Consider the following 19830-nt stretch of genomic DNA (forward strand, 5'->3'; position numbering starts at 1 on the left):
GACTCCAACACAGGAGATTGGCCTAGGTTTAAGGAACAAACCTATATACTAAGGACTGCAATATCCAGTGGGGTGAGAAAAACTGCTTCATCTAGTTACTGCCCAGTCTAATAGGGTTGAGAGTTTAGACTGCATGCTTGGATTTTATTTTATTTTGGTAACCACTCTGACTTGTTATGCTTTGACTTATAATCACTTAAGATCTACCTTTATAGTTAATAAATTTGTTTGTTTATTCTACCTGAAGCAGTGCGTTTGGTTTGAAGTGTGGCAGAGACTGCCCTTGGGATAACAAGCCTCGTGCATATCAAATTCTTTGTTAAATTGACAAATTCATATAAGCTTGCAGCATCCAGTGGGCATAACTGGACACTGCAAGACGGAGGTTCCTAGGGTGTATCTGGGCCTGGAAATATTGGCTAGTGTCATTCGCTTGCAAGTAGCTGGGAGCAGCTGATATGCCAGAGGCTGTGCATGAACAGCCCAGGAGTGGAGGTTCTCACAGCAGAGCAGGGTAAGGCTGGCTCCCAGAGTCAAAGATTGGTATGGCCTAGCAGATCACTGGTCCAGATAAGACCAGAGGGGAACGTCACACCCACATCACTTGGAGTTAGTTGCTTATGGACCCTGTGAACATCCCCTTTCTGAGATATATCAGTTAGCCAGTCTCACTCCATCTAATGAGTGCTCTAGTGATACCGTCTAGAGCTAGTTTGTTAATCTGATTGTCTTGTGGTACTAACTCAAACAACTTGCAATGGTCTAAGTCTATTCCAACTCCCCAGTTCCCTTTATCACTCAAAATTGCTATTGACTAAAAAATGCATAAATTGTAGTCCTATCCTTTAATTCTTTATTGACAAAGTCCCCCATCCGCTTTTCAATTTTTATCTCCAAGACTGATGTCAAGCTACCAGGCATTTAAAACCCAAATCATCCCTTTTGGAATATTGACATAACATTAGTACTCTATCAGTCTTCTGGGATAACCCTGATGTTCTAATATTTATTAAAAATTAACATCAGTGGGGCAGAGATTTCCTCATACAGCTCTTTTAGGACTCTCTGGGTGCGAGATATCTGGGGCTGCTGATTTCAAAATATTGATCCCTAGTAGGTGCTGTTTTCCATCCTTCATAGCTACCAGTGGACTGCAAAGAAGTTCATGAGTACAGCATTCTGCTTCTTTCAAATACAGCAGAGAAAGGTTTAATGAACATTTTTGCCCTTTCAGCATCATTAACTGTTTTACCATCTTCATCTAGTAAAGGCCTATACTACTCTTAGGATTTCCTTTGTTTCTAATATACGTAAAAATCTTCCTCAGCCTTGCTAGCCGTGGATTTATCTCCAGTGACTTTTGCTTCCATTATCCATTTCTATACTTCATAACTTCTCATTTCTATCAATTGCTATCCACTTCGCCTGCTTTACAGGCACTGATAGATGATCTCCTCCTGTCAATGGATGGGGGGCAGACATCTATGCTCAGCCTCCTGGAACTCGTGGCATTATTCAACACTGTTGGCAATGAGATACTGCTGTTGCCCCTAAGAGGCAGCAGGGGTCCAGAGGGATGCACTATATTGGTCTGAATCCTTCTTTGATGGATGCACCCAATTTTCAGTGATGGGCAACTGCACCTCCAGCACTAGACCCCTCCCTGGTGGAGTCCCACAAGGATCAGTTCTCCCTCTGGGGATTTTCACATCGCCATGCATCCACTTTGGGAACTGGTCACACAACATAGACTCAAATGCCAGCAATATGCAGGTGACACCAAGCTCCTCCTATCATTCCCGTACAACCACCCCACTATCACCAAGATGGCCCAGTTCTTGGACACAACAGCTGGCTGAAGCTGAACCCAAGCAAGACAGAAGTGATGCTGGGGAGCAGAGCAAAGCATTCTGAAGAATTCAAGTATCCTAGGTGCAAGAAGAGAACACAACATCATTTTGAAGGAGAGTCCGAACTATGGGATTGTTTCCCTCTGCTCCAGTTGGATGTTCTCCTTCCCTGAGACTTTCATTCTCCTTCTCTGGGACTTTCATCCTCCTCAACAGCACAGAGGCTGTCAGACCAGGGGTGGGACCATTCTTCTTTGTCCCGGAAAGTCTCATCTATGTACCTCTTGTGTCTCCTTTAGCTCCTCCAATTCAGCCACTCTGATCTCCAAAGTCCTTAAGCACCTAAGTCCCACTGGTGTCTAGGATATTGGCTGATGGGCTGAAGAGAAGAGCCCATTTACTTGTGAGATTGTCAGCTGTGAGCCCTCTCCTGGAGTTAGGTGCCTAGGACAGGTCAGTGCTTTCTCATGAGAGACCTGAGAGAGATGTGGGAGACCCAGATACAAAATCTCTGCTCTACTTGATTTAGAGCAGGGACTTAAACACAGGTCTCCCAAGTCCCATGTGAGTGCCCTGAGCACCACGCAAATGGCTATTCTGGGTGGGGCTCTCAGTCTGTTTGTCTGGAGCTGTTCCATTTTGTACAAATAAACCTTCAGTGGAGCAGGGATTTGAATCTGTGTTTCCCATGTTCCAGGTGAGGGTGCTAAACTGCTGGGCTATGGGATATTCTGGAGGTGCACACACATGGACGCAAATGCAGACACACACAGTCCCATGAGTGCACACACACACACCGATTCAGATGCACATACACACATACCCCCATGTGCACACCACACACATCTCCATATGCATAAAAACACACAAGGAGCACGTGCACACACATATTCCCGACCTGCAAGGTTCCATCTAGGAGGCTTGGTCTGAAAACTCCTAACCGATTGGGCCTGCTGGGGAGATTTGTGGGGGATACCTTGTTGGAGAATCCCACCAGAACTGAAGTCTGAGTGAAGACTCTGAGCAGCTCATTAGCTATTGCATAAGTGCTGAGTTCCTCTCTAACAAACATTCAGGAAGGGGACACTTGGAGCCCTATCCTATTTCTTTCAACTACCTGAAAGGGGGTTTCAAAGAGGATGGCTCTAGACTGTTCTCAATGGTAGCAGATGACAGAACGAGGAGTAATGGTCTCAAGTTGCAATGGGGGAGGTTTAGATTGGATATTAGGAAAAACTTTTTCACTAAGAGGGTGGTGAAACACTGGAATGCGTTACCTAGGGAGGTGGTAGAATCTCCTTCCTTAGAGGTTTTTAAGGTCAGGCTTGACAAAGCCCTAGCTGGGATGATTTAACTGGGACTTGGTCCTGCTTTGAGCAGGGGGTTGGACTAGATGACCTTCTGGGGTCCCTTCCAACCCTGATATTCTATGATTCTATGATCCCCCCAAAACATATCCCCCCAAACCCCTTCACCCTCTTTCCTGGGAAGGCCTAAGAATAATATACCAACCAAATAGGTTAACAAGGTGAGCACAGATCAGACCCTTGGGTTTTTAGGACACTAAAAACCAATGAGATTCTTAAAAGAAGAACTTTATTACAAAGAAAAAGGTAAAAGAAGCACCTCTACAAAATCAGGATGGAAGGCAATTTTACAGGGTAATAAAAAGATTTAAAACACAGAGGATTCCCCTCTAGGCTCAACTTTAAAGTTCCAAAACAGGAATAAATCTCCCTCTTAGCATAGGGAAAATTCACAAGCTAAAACAAAAGATAATCTATCGCATTTCCTTGCTATTACTTACAATTTCTGTAATTTTAGATGCATCATTTCAGTAGGAGCTGGATTATCTGCTTGGTCTCTTTCTTTGTCTCAAGAGGGAACACAAAGAGAACACAAACAAAACCTCCCCCCCCACCAGATTTGAAAGTATCTTCTTTCCCCATTGGTCCTTCTGGTCAGGTGCCAACTAGGTTAATGAAACTGATTAACCCCTTACGGGTAAGGGGATTCTGTACCTCTGGCCAGGAGGGATTTGATGTTATTGCATAGATAGAGGTTGTTACCCTTCCATTTATATTTATGACTGTTACTCAATACCATTCCAGATGTTAGGGCAATATCTGGGATGTTCTAAACCTATTCCTTATGCTTGTGTGTGCTTAAATCTAATAAACTGCAGTGTGAGAAAAGAGCACGCTTACTTGCATTACTCCTTGATGAGACAGAATCAATGAGTTCCTGTTGATTTATTCCTTACACCACCTGGAGTGAAATAATAAAGTTGCCCCTGTTGGGGGTTCTCACAATACCGGGTAACACTTCCCCCAGGCCCCACCCCCACCCCACCTCTTCCCCACATCTTTTTGCCCCTCGCTCAAGCATGGCCCATCTCCGTTCCTCCCCCTCCCTCCCAGTACCTCTTGCATGCTGCAGAACAGCTAATCTGTGGCAGGTGGGAGGCACAGGGAGAGAGTGGAAGGAGTTGATCCCCGGGACCACTGATGAGTGAGTGGTGCTGGGGGGAGGGAGAGGAGCTTGGCTGCTGGTAGGGGCTAAACACCCATTCATTTTTTTCCATGGGTGCTCCTCTGTGTAGTGACCAGAAATGTCCTGCAGAACATACGTTAGATTCAGCTTCCTTGTTCAGCGTCAGCCCCTGGGCAATGGGGCCCCTGTAGTTCCAGATAAGGTGCCCTGTACATGTGTAAATAGCTGGCTAATGACAGGTGTACAATTTACATCCTGCCCTGTAAGCTATCGAAGCCACCCCAGCCTCTGCCCAGCATCCCGCTTTCTCAGCTAACTCAGGGTCTTATCCATCTGTCTCTCTCAGCTGTTATCCTCCTATCTCCAAAGCTGATCCCTTAGCCCTGCTCCTGAGGCCTGGCTCAGGGCAAAGGGCTCCCAGCCCATCCCCATTGCAGGTACCCTGCCTGCTACAGACTCCCAGCATGGAGGAGAAAAAGGGAGCCGAAAGCTAAAGAAATAAACCACACAACGATCTCTTCCCTCAGGACTTTGTAGCTGAGCTTAAGAGCCCAAAAGCTGTATCATGCACAGTATCGCCTGCCTGCCACAGAACCCTGTTCCCAAGCTTCAGCTGCTTTTATACGGATTCCCAGTCCGCTCCTGATTTGCCTGTCCACCCCACTGCTGTGTCCTCACTGCACGCACTGCAGGCTGCTTGTCAGGCTGCAGCAGCTCTGTCCCAGCCCTGGAGCTGAGGGAAGCCAGCTGGTGGGGTGGGAGGTAGAGATGATCCAGCGAGTGATGGTGGGAGGGGATGAGGGAGCAACAGGGGCAGGCTGTTGGCAGAAATGGCACAGAAGGGGGAAAGGACTTGAGGGAAGAGGCAAGGCAAGGTGGTGTCAAGTGTCCAGTTAGAAAGGTGGCAACTTTATGAGTTAATGAGTTGTACACAGACCGATTCTCCAGTTTATTATGCTTACAGAGCACATTAAGGCCAGGAAAGGGATTAATGTCTCTTTGACTATCCAGTCAGTGATTCAGGGAAGAGGGCCCAGCACCATGTCACCAGCCAGCTCTGCATGGAGCTCTGTCTGAGAGTCAAAGAACCAGGAGAAAACTTTAGGTCTCTTTATAAGTAAAGAGCTGGAGCAGGCTGTCCCAGATCTGTTTGGTCCTCACCCCATAGATGATGGGATTTAACATAGGGGGTGCCAGGAGGTATACGTTGGCCATGAGAACATGGAAATGTAGGGCCATATTGTGTCCAAACCGGTGCATGATGAAGGAGAAGAGAGCTGGGATGTAAAAAGTTAAGATGACACAGAGGTGGGAGCTGCAGGTCCAAAAAGTTTTGAGCCGGGCGTCCTTTGTGGGGAGGCTGAAGATGACCCTGAGAATCTGGGTATAGGACACGGCAATAAAAGACACATCCACACCAGTCACCAAGAAAGCCGCAGAGAGGCTGTAGTAACTACTGACATGGATGTCTGTGCAGGCCAGTTTCACCAAGGCTATGTGCTCACAGTATGAGTGGGGGATGATGTTGGTTCTGCAATATGGCCACCGCCTTGCCAGGAAGAGATGGGGCAGTACAAGCATGCCTCCACGCAGCACCACAGCCAGGCCGATCTTGGCCACCACAGGGTTTGTCAGGATGGTGGAATGTCTCAGGGGATCACAAATGGCCACATAACGATCAAAAGCCATGGCCACGAGGATCCCAGACTCCATCGTTGAGAAGGAGTGAATGAAGTACATCTGGGTGAGGCAGGCACTAAAATCTATCTCCTTGGACTTGAACCAGAAGATGCTCAGTGTTTTGGGCATAAAGGATGTAGATACAACCAGGTCGCTGATGGCCAGCATGCTGAGGAAATAGTACATGGGGACATGGAGGCTCGGCTCCATATTCACAATGAACAGGATGGTGATGTTCCCCAAGATGGCTATGACGTACATGGTGCAGAAGGGGATGGAGATCCAGACATGGGCTGCCTCCAGGCCAGGTATGCCCAGCAGGATGAAGGTGGAGGGGTTGGTAAAGTCAGTTGTGTTGGAATCTGACATGGAGGCGGGGAGAAGATGTCCAACGCTGAGGCACAACGGTGTCTCCTGCATGTACCGTACTTTCCCCTGACTTCCTATATGTATCTAGTGTGATGGTCGCAGTACAAATGCCTGGTGGAGAGACAATGTTAATATGAGACATTACATGCACTACTGGAAGCTGTTATCATAGGTGAAGCAGATTGGTTGCTCTTCACAGACTGAAAAATGACATTTTCATTACTCAGATAAATGAATTATGAAGAACTGACCCTACTAATGTCAATTCCATATTTTATGGTGCTCCCTGCATCAATAATTCCTACACATTGTGGTGTGGAACACCTTAAGGGGAACCAGCAGGAAACATGAGTGTGGATATTGGTTATCCAACTTTGTTCCTGAGGCCTTGTCTACACTGGGAAGTTTCTTACCAAAAGGCAGCTTTTGGTGAAGAAACAATGGAGGTGTATACTCTACAAAGCCACTTTGGATGATGGAACTCCTCAGTTTTAGTGAGATTATAAAACCACTGTGGCTAAAGTTGTAAGGCTTTTTAATCAAAAGTTTTGTTTTCAAAAATGCCAGTGTAGACACTTGCACTTGATTTTATCACAGTAATAGGCCTCCAGAAGGCATCCTACAATGCCCATCCTGACCACTCTGGTCAAAAGTTTCAACTCTGCTACCCTGCATCCAGATAAACACCTTCCAGGCACACACACACTCTGTAAAGTCCTGGGAATTTTGAAATTCCTCTTCCTGTTGAGAGCTCACATCACATGTTCCTAGGTAACCACGGTGGATCCATGCAGCAAATACTTTCCCACTGGGACCACTGTGGAGCTGTTGGATCTACTCAGTATTTGGGGAGAGGAGGCTGTGCAATTTTAGCTGTGCTCCAGTTGTAGGAATTTCGATACCTACATACAGATTTTGCACAGCTTGTGGGAAAAGGGCTGTGATCGGAAAACACTGCATTGGATAACAAGGGTGAAGGAGCTGAGGCACACATACCAGAAGGCAAGGGAGGCAAATGGTCGCTCCGGTGCTGTGCCCCAGATCTGCCATTTTTATAAGGAGTTGGATGCTATCCTTGCTGCCGACCCCGGCTCCATGGTCAAGACCCCCACGGATACTTTGGCGGGGCTGGAACTGACAGAAACTTGACCTAATCCAGAGGAGGAAGTCATGATGAAGTGCTGAATACATTAGAAGACGTGGAGCCCGTGCCGGGTTCGCCCAGTGCTGCGTCCAGTCAGGAGTAGTTCTCCATTCTGGAGGTGTCTAGACAGTCTCAGCAGTCACAATTAGGCGAGCCAGAAGCTGGAGAGGAGACCCCTGGTAAGTGATTTTGTTTTGTGAAATGTGGAGATGCATTGAGGGAAGAGAAATGTACAAGTCTGGCTGTGTTTCTGTGTGCTGGGTTGTCAAGGTTCCTTCCCCACTCTGAACTCTAGGGTACAGATGCGGGGACCTGCATGAAAACCTCCTAAGCTTACTTTTACCAGCTTAGGTTAAAACTTCCCCAAGGTACAAACTATTTTACTCTTTGCCCTTGGACTTCCACTGCCACCACCAAACGTTTGACTGGGTTTACTGGGAAAATGTTGTTTGGAACACTCCTTACTGCTATCCAGGTTTCCCATGTACAGCTTCGTAAGCCCTGGCAGTAAGGTGTACGCCACGTCTCCCAGGATCACTATCGGCATTTTGACATCCTTACAGGGATTTTCTGGTCTGAAAAGAAAGTACCCTTTTGCAGCTTTCTGTAAAGGTCTGTGTTCCTAAAGATTCATGCATCATGCAATTCTCCAGACAACCCTGCACGGACGTCAATTAAATGCCCACGGTGATCCACAAGCACCTATAACACCATGGAGAAGTACCCCTTCTGATTGGTTTCAGAGTAGCAGCCGTGTTAGTCTGTATCCGTAAAAAGAAAAGGAGTACTTGTGGCACCTTAGAGACTAACAAATTTATTAGAGCATAAGCTTTTGTAAGCTACAGCTCATTGATTGATATACAATATTGCAAGGTACTTCAGTGCCAAAATTGGAATATGCATGCCATCTATCGCCCCTCCACAGTTAGGGAAACCCATTTCTGCAAAGCCATCCACAATATCACGCAGCTCCAAAGATTGATTTCCCAACTGCAAACTGATTTGTGACCGACCGGTAGCAGCCTTGGGCAGTCAGCTTCCACACTGCGATCACCAAGTGCTTCTCTACCAAGAAGGCTGCTCTCATTTGGGTGTTATTGTGCCACAGGGCTGGGGAGAGCTCGCACACAGTTCCAGGAAGGTGGCTTTCCTCATCCGAAAGATCTGCAGCCACTGCTCATCATCCCAGACCTGTGTAATGATGCGATCCCACCATTCAGTGCTAGTTTCCTGAGCCCAAAAGTGATGTTCCACCGTGTTCAGCTGTTCTGTGATTGCTAAAAGCAAGCTAATGTTGCTGCTATCCATGTCAGACAGTGTGTCAGACAACAGTGACCCCCATTGCCTTCGGAACTTCAAGATTGATTCCCCTGCCATTCGCGATGTGCTACTGACAGCTAGCAGAGCAGTGAGGGATCCATTCCTGTAGCTAGAAGTGGCAGGCTGAGCAGAAAACAAGGGACGTTGAAAAGTGCCATGAACTGGAGATAGAAAAACATGGAATGCTAGGACAGAAAACAAGGCACCATGGAACATTAAGCCTGAACCTATGATGTGCTGTGATCCACTCCACCTTCCCACAACACCTTCGGCACAAGGAGGAGAGCTGAACTGTGGGATAGCTACCCACAGTGCATTGCTCTCAGTGTTGCTATGCTGAAAGAGAAAGACAGTGTGAACGTGCAACAATGATTTTCTTTAAAGGCTTTTTGGCAAAAATATCTGCCAATGTGTGCACAGTCCATGCTGTAGGGAGTTTCCCATTCACCTAGTTACTGAAAATCTGAGAGTGGAAAAAAACCAAGCCTTTGCCAAGACATGTGCCAGTGGAAAATATCCCAACTAGAACACACCTCACGGAAAATCTTGGGCATCACTGATAGCAGCTCCATGGAAACACCTGCTTCTTTACAGTAGTGACCAAAACAAAGACAATGTTCAGTTGCCTAAGGAAAGGGATGGAGTATAACCTGCTCTGGACACACGCTTAGTTTTTGTCACCCAGTCTCTAACAGATAAAGCAGATAGAAAGTGGATTTCCGAGACAGGCTCTGAGAATGGGGGAGGCTGCCATATGTGGACTGAAAAGTCTGGAACTGTTTAGTTTAGAAAAGAGACAAAGGACGGAGCATATGGTAGAGGAGAACAAAATAAAAGAGTGGAACTGGTTACATTCAAATAGACAAACAGAGAACAGTTCCCAACTGTTAATAGCTATCTACAGATACCAGTCAAAAGGCCTAATTCCCCAACGCTGAGGAAAAGTATCAGCAAAACTGATTGGGAGGAAAATATTAGACAGAAAAAAGGGGAATGAAAATTGGGAGTTCTTTAAGAAGAGTTATTGGCTAATTAAAAAGTCACAATTCCACAGTCAAGGAAATGGAGAACTTTGGCTAAAAACCCTTTTCAATGGCAAAGTGAAGGCAGCATTTATATGGGAAAAAAGCAATATATACAAATGGGAAAAAAGGGAAAATAGTTAGCAAGCAATACAAATTGGAAGTTATGAAAATTGATAAGGGACGTTAAAGACATCAGGGAAAAATCCATGTTTGGCGGGGCTAAGAATCACAAAAAGGAGGCTCTTAAGTGCATTAAGAACAACAACAACAAAAAAGAACAAAAAAACCCCAAACAAATCCCTAGAAAAGGTTTAGGCCAATTCCTAGAAGGAGAAAGGAAACTTCTTAATGTTGCAGAAAACATAGATGTGTTGCAGAAATAGTTTTGTTCTGCATTTGGAATGAAGCAGTATGAGATACTTATATCACATGAGGTGATGAAAAGTCTCCAGTCCATTAGGTGCCAAGGAGAATGTTATACATCATCTACAGTAGAACCTTAGGGTTACGAACACCAGAGTTACGAACTGACTGATAAACCAAACGTCTTATTTGGAACCTGAAGTACGCAATCTGTCAGAAGTACAACCCCCCCCAAAAAAAGAAAAAAAAGAAAAAAGCAAATACAGGACAGTTCTGTGTGAAAAGTAAACTATTAAAAAATGAAGAGAAAGTTAAAAAAAAGGAATGACAAGGTTAGGAAACAATGGAAAGGCTGGTATGGGAATATAATTCTAAGAAAATAATTAATGCCAGTAAACACATGGTTTATGGAAAAGAGGTCTTGTCAAATAAACCTGATTTCATCCTTTAATGAGAGTGCAGGTTTGGTTGATCAAAGGTACTGAGCAGATGCAATAAACTTCAATTTCTCTGAGGCATTTGATTTAGTAGGGAAAAACATTCAGGTGAACACTCTGCAATATCATTAGAGCACAGGTAAAATTTACTAAAAACTGGTTAACTGACAGATCTCAGAAATCCGCTGTCAAGGGGCCAGTGTCAGCAAATGGGACAATTCCTAGCGGGGTTCTGCAGGGACCAATTCTAGGCCCGATGGTATTTAATATTTTCATCAAGGATCTGGAAGCAAATAGCAAATCAATGCAGATAAAATTTGTGGACGACCCAAAGTTTGGCAGAGTGCTTATAAAACAGTCAAATGCAAAGTGATCCTCTCAGAACAGGGAATGCAGGTCCGAGCCACAGACTAGGGCACTGTATTATGGATGCAGGGACCCTGAAAAGGATTTAGGGGTTGCTGTGGATGCCAAACTCATTGTGAGCTCCCAGTGTGATGCTGTGGCTAACAGGGCTGATTCGATCCTTGGATGTATAAACAGGGGAGTGGTGAGTTGTAGCAGGGTCAGGATTTTACCTCTGCACAGGGCATTGGTGAAACCGTCTGCATCCAGTTCTGGGGTCCACATTTCAAAAAGGCTGTTGAAAAGTTGGAGAGGGTGCAGAAAAGAGCCACAAGATGATGGGAGGCTGGAGAAAATGCTGGACAGTGAGAGACTCGAAGGGCATCAGATATTTAACTTATCAAAAAGATGATCAAGCAGAGACTTTCATGGGGTGAAAACCATTGGTAAAGCGGAGAAAGGCAGAGCAAGACCCAATGGCTGGAAGCTGAAGGCAGACAAATTCCATCTGGAAATCAGTGCCAAATGTTTAGCACTGAGGGTGATTAACCATTGGAACAAACTGAAGGGAACTGGTGGATTCTCAAACTCTGCATGTCTGGAGCGCCAGACTGGATGATTTTCTGGAAGATCTGCTTGAGGGCTTCTCTACACTTAAAACACTACAGTTGTGTTGCCATACTGCTTCAGTGTAGACACGACTTACACCAATGCCAGGGGCTCTCCTGGCAGTGTAGGTGATCCACCTCCCTGAAAGGTGGTAGCTAGGTTGATGGAAGAATACTTCTGTTGACCTCATGCTGTCTACAAAGGGGGTAGGTTCATATAGCGACATCATTCAGGGCGTGGGTGATTTTGCTGTTGCAAACAAAGCAAATGCAATTTTGGGTTGCATTAACAGAGACATAGCATGCAAGTCACGGTAGGTGATACTACCACTCTACTCGGTGCTGTTTAGGCCTCAGTTGAAGCACTGTGTCCAGTTTGAGAGTAGCAGCCGTGTTAGTCTGTATTCGCAAAAAGAAAAGGAGTACTTGTGGCACCTTAGAGACTAACAAATTTATTAGAGCATAAGCTTTCGTGAGCATCCGATGAAGTGAGCTGTAGCTCACGAAAGCTTATGCTCTAATAAATTTGTTAGTCTCTAAGGTGCCACAAGTACTCCTTTTCTTTTTGTGTCCAGTTTGGGTCACTAAGGGATAGGAAGGATGTAGAGAAACTGGAAAGGATCCAGAGGCAACTGACAAAGGTGATCCAAGAGATGGAATGCAAGTCATATGAGCAAGCTGAAGGAACCAGGTATGTTTAGTTTGGAAGAGAGGAGATTGAGGGAGGACATGCCAGTGGTCTTCAAATCCTTGCAAGGCTGCTATAAAAAATATGGGGAAAAGTTGTTCTCTCTTTTCACAGAGGGCAGTACAAGAGGCGATGGGATGAAACTACAGCACACCAGATTTAGATGCAATCTCAGGAAAAACTCCCTAACTGTAAGAACAAGAGAACAATGGAACTGTCTCCTCAGAAGGTTGTGGAAGCTCCTTCCCTGGAGGTTTTCCAAAGGAGCCTGGATAGTCATGTGTCTGGGATGGCTTAGACACAACCAATCCTGCATCTTGGCAGGGGTCAGACTAGATGACCCTTGCAGTCCCTTCTCACCCTCTATGCCTCTATGATTCTATAATGTAAAATCGTAGTGTAGACCAGGCCTTAGTCAAACACAAGTCATTGGGCTCAATACAGGGGTAACTGGCTGAACTTTGGTGGCCTGTGTTATACAGAAGGTCAGACTGGATGATGTAATGGTCCCTTCTGGCCACTAACCCTGGAATCTATGAATAAAGAAAGTAGATCAGGCATTTATATTTACTCTGTCTCACAACACACAAACAAGGGAACATTCAGTTACATCGAGAGTCTGAATGTTTAACACTGATGAAAGAAAATTGTTTACATAATCCATAGTTGGCCTGTGGAACTCCTTGCCACAGACGCTACTGGAGCAAAGAGTTTAGCTGAATGGGATTCACAAACGGATTGGTCATTGTTCATGATGCTGGTGGCACCATGGTTAGATAAGCTTCTCTGATACCTTCAGTTAGGAGACCTGATTTTCAGTTGCTTATAAGTTTGCCAATCTTTAAGCATTTGGACTGAAATTACCCACACTGGGTGTTTGCTTACAGCTGAATTGCTTTTGAAAGTTTCAGACATAGCAGTTCAGCCAACTTCTCGAATGAAGCTAGGAGAGACGATGTCTTGCCCATGTTTAAAAAATTCTTACAGTTTTTCCAGTGAGGAGCCCTAGCAGCTCCATGCTTACCAGAAATTAAAAGTCAGGTAACAGCCCCATCTGTTAACAGTCAGAGCCCTGAGATTCAAGAGCAGGAGGTGACAGTGTCTGTGCATTAACAGACAGCTGGCTCCTGAGGTCATTAATCAGTTTTTACTTCACAGGGAGTTTTGCCTCAGTGGGGCCACAGCCATGTATGGGCTATGGCCTCAGAATTCGGCCTTGTATTGTCCATCTACTGACACCTTTCATCCTGAAGGATCCCCTGTGACACAGAAATGCAGTCACTTCGGGGCTGGAGGCCATCAGCCAGGGAGGCACATCAAAGAGGGACGTTTTGGTCCATGATACTGGAGCAAACTCATCCCCTGTCGCAAGATCCCAAGGACCCCAGACCTATTCTCTGTCCCATCACGTCCATGTTGCACTGGCTTTGTCGAGCAGGTGAGCTCCTCAGCAAGAGATGGGTACCTGTGAATCCTGAGATGGAAGTGTCTTCCCTGGGAATCCCCTTCAGGTAGCCGAGTCCCACACCTCTCTCAGCCCAGCATCTGCAGCAGCATCTCACATGGAGAGCTCACACAGGGATGTGCACCATTTATAATATAGCTCTGTGCAATCCCAGGGGGATTTGCTCAGCCTCTAGAGGCGAAGTGGTATCTGGATATAAACAGGCTGGAGACCAGAGACACTCTAGGCAATGTCTCTCTTTCCATGTCTGCACTTCTGTGCTCTTTATGTATCTTTAGGAGTAAACAGTAATTAAGGGACTTTCCCAAAGGGAGATGAGAATTCTGGGGTTCCGTGCTGAGTCAGAGAGGAATTGGCATCTCTGTGCATTTGTGTATTTTTAAAAATTATAGTTGATTAGTAAGAAAACTAGCGATAATGCCTAGATCTCCCAAGGGTCTGATACCCTGTAAATACCCAGGATAGCTGGATAGATTGTAGACAGGCAGGTCTGGAGATAGACGACTGAGGGGAGACACAAGCAGTCCCTGCAGGCACACGGGGTTGTTGCTAAGGGATTAGAGTTCAATAATTCTCATCTATAACTGTGACCATATTGGACAGCACCTTTAATTGAAGGATGTTCAAAACACCTAGCAAAGGAAAGTTAGTATAAACATATCGCCATTATGCAGTTAGGTAAACTGAGGTATGAGGAGAGGTGAAGTGGCCAAGGTCTCACAGAGATTGAGTGGCAGGATGACAGACAGAACCCAGGAGTCCTGATGTCCTGCCATGAGCACAATCTCTCCACCACACCAACAGGGAAATGGACTCCAGCTCTGGCATGGGCTGTCCGTTGGGTGGGATGTAGAGAAAAGTCTGGTAGTGGGAGTCTGAGCCTTTGCCATTGTCTGAAGGTGAATCTGAGATTTTCAGAACTAGCTGGGGTTTGTGAGCTCCCTGCTCCTCTAAGGTGTGAGCTTCGGGACTCCACTTCCGCTCCCACTCAGAAACCTGCCAATGCATCACAGTCACTGGGGTCACTTCAGGGGAGCGGACACAGTAAAAGCAACACCAACAGAATGTTCCTGTGGACAGAGGACTGCTGGGGGCCTGTCCTGGGACAATGGCTTCCCCTTCCCCGCAAAACTGCTGTGGAGCAAGGATGTACCTATAGGCAGGATAGAAACTGCATTAGTGTTTGCAATGGCTTTGTTGTCTTCCTCTCGGTTCAATTCCTGCCAGTCTCTCCCAGGTGGAATTGAAATCGAATGTTCCGGGCTGAGTCAGACTTTCCAGCATGGCCCCAGCTGGAGGGTGTTTGGATTCCCACAGCTGAACTCTCTGCCTGTTCATCTGGCTAATTGGGGTATTTCTCCAGTGTGGAGCACCTGGGTTTTTAAGCCCTGGAATGAGACTGTATGAATTATCCTGTCCAAGCTGAACAGGGGCACCCTGTCCAGGAGTATTCAAGTTACTAACACTCAGTAGCTGGCAAGCGTGCTTTGACCTTCCTCTGTAGCTAAAGGCAAAGGGGGCGGGGGGTCACTAGGCCCTGATTTGCTTGGATTATTGTGTTTATAATTTATTATTATTATCTGAATTGTGGAAGCCTCCAGAGGCCCTGCTCCAGTTCAGGGCCCCTTGTGCTGGGCACTTTGCAAACACAGAAGGAGAAACAGCCCCTGCCCCAAGGAGCTTAGAAATCAAATTAAGACAAGACACAGTGACTCTGTGTAACAAACCAGAAAGGGCAGGTGGGGAGATGGGGGAGTAACAGCACTAAGAATGGGTGGTAACGTAATCTGCTAGGTGGGTGTGAGATAGCAAAAATGCACAGCCCTGCCCTGGCTGTGAGAAGTGTGTCCTGGGCCATTAAGAGCAGATCATGTGTTCAGGGGAACTAGATTGGGGCTAATGAGAACGGGCCTTTGAGTGTTGGCTGCACCAGACACACAGCTGGGAACGCATGGCTCTCCGTTAGCTTTTGTAACTCTGCTTTAGTTCTAATCACGTCTCCCTTCTTTGAGTCCAGACTGAGCCTCCTTCTGATGAGTTCCCAGGACAACCCCTGGTACCAGAGGGGAGACCAGAGGAGAGGGCAGAGATAACAGGGCTGTGGTGAACAATGAAGGAGCCATCCTGGAGATGGAATAACTGAAAGCCCCTTAGGAGATTAAACTCTTGGGCAATGCAGCAGACTCCGGGAAGAGATTCAGGCAGAGTTTTGAGATATGTCTATGCAAGCAGCTGGGTTTGGTGAGAAAGACCAGCAGAAAATTGCAATTTTCTTAAACAGTGCAGGCCTTGAGGCAGTGGATGTCTTTACTATAATGCAACTCAGGCTTTGTCTACACTGGCACTTTTGTCAGGGAAAGGTTTGTCGGTCAGGGGAGTGAAAAAAAAAACCTGACTGACAAAGGCGCAGGTGTGGACAGTGCTATGTAAGCAGGAGACACTCACTGGGAGAGCTCTGTCCCATTGGCATAGAGCAGCTACACAGGAGAGCGGGGCACGTGCAGCGATACAGCTGTGCCGCTGTAAGGTGTGTAGTGTAGACATGGCCTCAGGGAGCAGGTTACTATACGTTTTGCAGATATTTGAAGAGCCTTAAGTAGCTCAAAGAGCAAAACATTCAAAGGGTAAAAGTTTCACCTTAGAAGACACAAGTAAGGTGAGTTCTGTGACTCCTGCTCTCCCCTTAGCTCGGCCCCGCTCTGGCCCAGGCAGCGCCAGCTCACACAAAGGATGGGACGCCCGGACTCATCACTCCCTCATTGGCATCATAGGGATTTCATGTCACTTTGATTGTCCAATCAGTGATTCAGGAAAGAGGGCCCAGCACCATGTCACCAGCCAGCTCTGCATGGAGCTCGGTCTGAAAGCCAGAGCACCAGGAGAAAACTTAGGTCCCTTTATGAGTAAAGAGCTGGATCTGTTTGGTCCTCACCCCATAGATGATGGGGTTTAGCATGGGGGGCACGAGCAGGTAGCAATGGGAACATGGAAAAACATGGCCACATTGTGGCCATACCAGTACGTGAGGGAGGAGAAGATAGCTGAGATATAAAAGGTTAAAATGGCACAGAGGTGGGAGATGCAGGTCCAAAACATCTTGAGCTGGGTGTCCTTTGTGGGGAGGCTGAAGATGGCCCTGAGGATCTGGGTGTATGACAAGGTGATAAAAGACACATCCAGACTGATTACAGAGAATAGCAAAAACAGTAGCAACTACTAATGTGGGTGTCAGTGCAGGCCAGCTCCACCATGGCCATGTGCTCACAGTGCATATGGAGGATGTTGGTTCTGCAATATAGCCACTGCCTCGCCAGCAGGAGATAGCACAGTATGAACATACCACCATGTAGCATCACAGACAAACCGATCTTAGCCACCACGAGGTTTGTCAGGATGGTGGAATGTCTCAGGGGGTCACAGATGGCCACGTAGTGATCCAAAGCCATGGCCACAAAGATCCCAGACTCCATCACCAAGAAGCATTAAAAAATCATTAAAATCAGTCTTCCTAGAATTGAATCAGAAGATGCTCAGTGTTTTAGGCAGGATGGACTCAATTCAGTCCCCCGCAAAATCATGGAGTAGGTCCTCAAGGAATCCATTGTGAAGCACTTGGAGGAGAGGAAGGTGATCAGGAACAGTCAACATGGATTCACCAAGGGCAAGTCATGCCTGACCAACCTGATTGCCTTCTATGGTGAGATAACTGGCTCTGTGGATATAGGGAAAGTGGTGGATGAGACATATCTTTAGCAAAGCTTTTGATACGATCTCCCACAGTATTCTTGCCAGCAAGTTAAAAATATATGGATGGGATGAATGGACTATAAGGTGGATAGAAAGCTGGCTAGATTGTCGGGCTCAATGGGTAGTGATCAACAGCTCGATGTCTAGTTGGCAGCCGGTATCAAGCGGAGTGCGAAGTGGTATGTCCTGGGGCCGGTTTTGTTCAACGTCTTTATTGATGACCTGGATGATGGGATGAATTGCACCCTTAGCAAGTTTGCAGATGACACTAAGCTGGGGGGGAGAGATAGATATGCTGGAGTGTAGGGATAGGGTGCAGAGTAACCTAGACAAATTGGAGGATTGGGCCAAAAGAAATCTTATGAGGTTCAACAAGGACAAGGGCAGAGTCTTACGCTTAAGAAGGAAGAATTCCATGAAATTCTACAAGCTGGGGACTGACTGGCTAAGCAGCAGTTCTGCAGAAAATCACCTGGGGGTGACAGTGGATGAGAAGCTGGGTATGAGTCAGCACTGTACCTCTGTTGCCAAGAAGGCTAACGGCTTATTGGGCTGTATTTGTAAGAGCATGGCCAGCAGATCGAGAGAAGTGATTATTCCCCTCTATTCGGCACTGGTGAGGCCGTATCTGGAGTATTGTGTCCAGTTTTGGTCCCCCCACTACAGAAGGGTTGTGGACAAATTGGAGAGAGTCCAGCGGAGGGCAACGAACATAATTAGAAGCCTGGGACACAGAACTTACAAGGAGAGACTGAGGGAACTGGGGTTATTTAGTCCGCAGAAGAGAAGAGTGAGGCGGGATTTGATAGCAGCCTTTAACTACCTGAAGGGGGGTTCCAAAAAGGATGGAGCTCTGCTGTTCTCAGTGGTGGCAGTGACAGAACAAGGAGCAATGGTCTCAAGTTGCAGGGCAGAGGTCTAGGTTGGATATTAGGAAACACTCTTTGACTAGAAGGGTGGTGAAGCACTGGAATGGGTTCCCTAGGGAGGTGCTGGAATCTGCATCCTTCGAGGTTCTTAAGGCTCAGCTTGACAAAAGCTTGACTGGGATGATCTGAGCAGGGGCTTGGACTAGATAATCTCCTGAGGTCTCTTCCAACCCTAATATTATATAATTCTATGATGTGAACAGGACCAGGTTGACGACGGCCAGCATGCAGAGGAAATAGTACATGGACCCATGGAGGTTCTGCTCCCTCTTGACAATGAAAAGGTTGGTGAAGTTCCTCAAGTCAGCTACAGCATACGTGGCAGAGAAGGGGATGGAGATCTAGACATGGGCCACTTCCAGGCCAGGAATGCCCAGCAGGATGAAAGTGGAGGGGTTGGTGAAGTCGGTTGTATTGGAATCTGACATGGAGTAGGGGAGAAGGTGTCCAACTCTGAGGCAGAATGGTGTCTCCTTCATGTACCATACTTTCATCAGACTTTCTGTATGTGCCCAGGCTCTAGGGTGATGGTCACAGTACAAATGCCTGGATATAGAGATAATGTTAATATGAGACACTACATGCACTACTGGAGGCTATTCTCTTGGGGGAAGCAGATCGGTCGCTCTTCATGCACTGAAAAATAACATTTTTATTATTCAAAGAAATTAATTATGAACAACTGACCCTACTAATGCCAATTCCATGTCTGATGCTGCTCCATGCGTCAAAAATTCCTACACATCATGGTGTGGGAAACCTTAAGAGGCACCAGCAGGAAACATGAGTGTAGATACTGGGTATTCCTCATTGTTCCTTAATGCAATGAAAGCCAGGCTAGGGAATCCATGCTGTAGAGAGTTCCCCATTCATCCAGTTGCTCAAAATCTGAGAGTATAAAAACAAACAAACCTTTGCCAAGACGTGCCAGGGGAAAACATCCCACGTAGGACATACCTCAGGGAAAAGACCTGGGCGTCATTGATAGCAGCTCAACAGAAACACTTCTCATTTGCAGTAGTGGCCAAATCAAAAATAAGGTTTAGATGTCTAACAAATGGTATGGAGAATAACCTGCTCTTGATATGTGCTCAGTTTTGGTCATCCAGTCTCTAAGAAGGATACAGCATTACAAAGAGAAAAGGAGTACTTGTGGCACCTGAGAGACTAACAAATTTATTAGAGCATAAGCTTTCGTGAGCTACAGCTCACTTACGAAAGCTTATGCTCTAATAAATTTGTTAGTCTCTCAGGTGCCACAAGTACTCCTTTTCTTTTTGCGAATACAGACTAACACGGCTGCTACTCTGAAACCTAGCATTACAAAGGGGATTTCTGAGACAGGCTCTGAGAATGGGGAAGGCTGC

General features: G+C 46.3%; 1 protein-coding gene across 1 annotated transcript; it reads right to left on the reverse strand.

Moving 5' to 3' along the window:
* Positions 1 to 5444: 5444 nt before the first annotated feature.
* Positions 5445 to 6461, reverse strand: LOC119849070 (olfactory receptor 52R1-like). Its single transcript, XM_038385708.2, has one exon. It carries the CDS (start codon positions 6441 to 6443, stop codon positions 5445 to 5447), a length of 999 nt encoding a protein of 332 aa, XP_038241636.1. The 5' UTR covers positions 6444 to 6461.
* Between the last annotated feature and the right edge of the window lie 13369 nt (positions 6462 to 19830).

This window comes from Dermochelys coriacea, chromosome 1 (genome assembly GCF_009764565.3).
Source record: "Dermochelys coriacea isolate rDerCor1 chromosome 1, rDerCor1.pri.v4, whole genome shotgun sequence".
NCBI classification, from domain to species: Eukaryota; Metazoa; Chordata; order Testudines; family Dermochelyidae; genus Dermochelys; species Dermochelys coriacea.

Bases quoted from the DNA above. Each gene is read 5' to 3' on its own strand.
- LOC119849070 (XM_038385708.2), bottom strand. From the start codon at position 6,443: ATGCAGGAGACACCGTTGTGCCTCAGCGTTGGACATCTTCTCCCCGCC.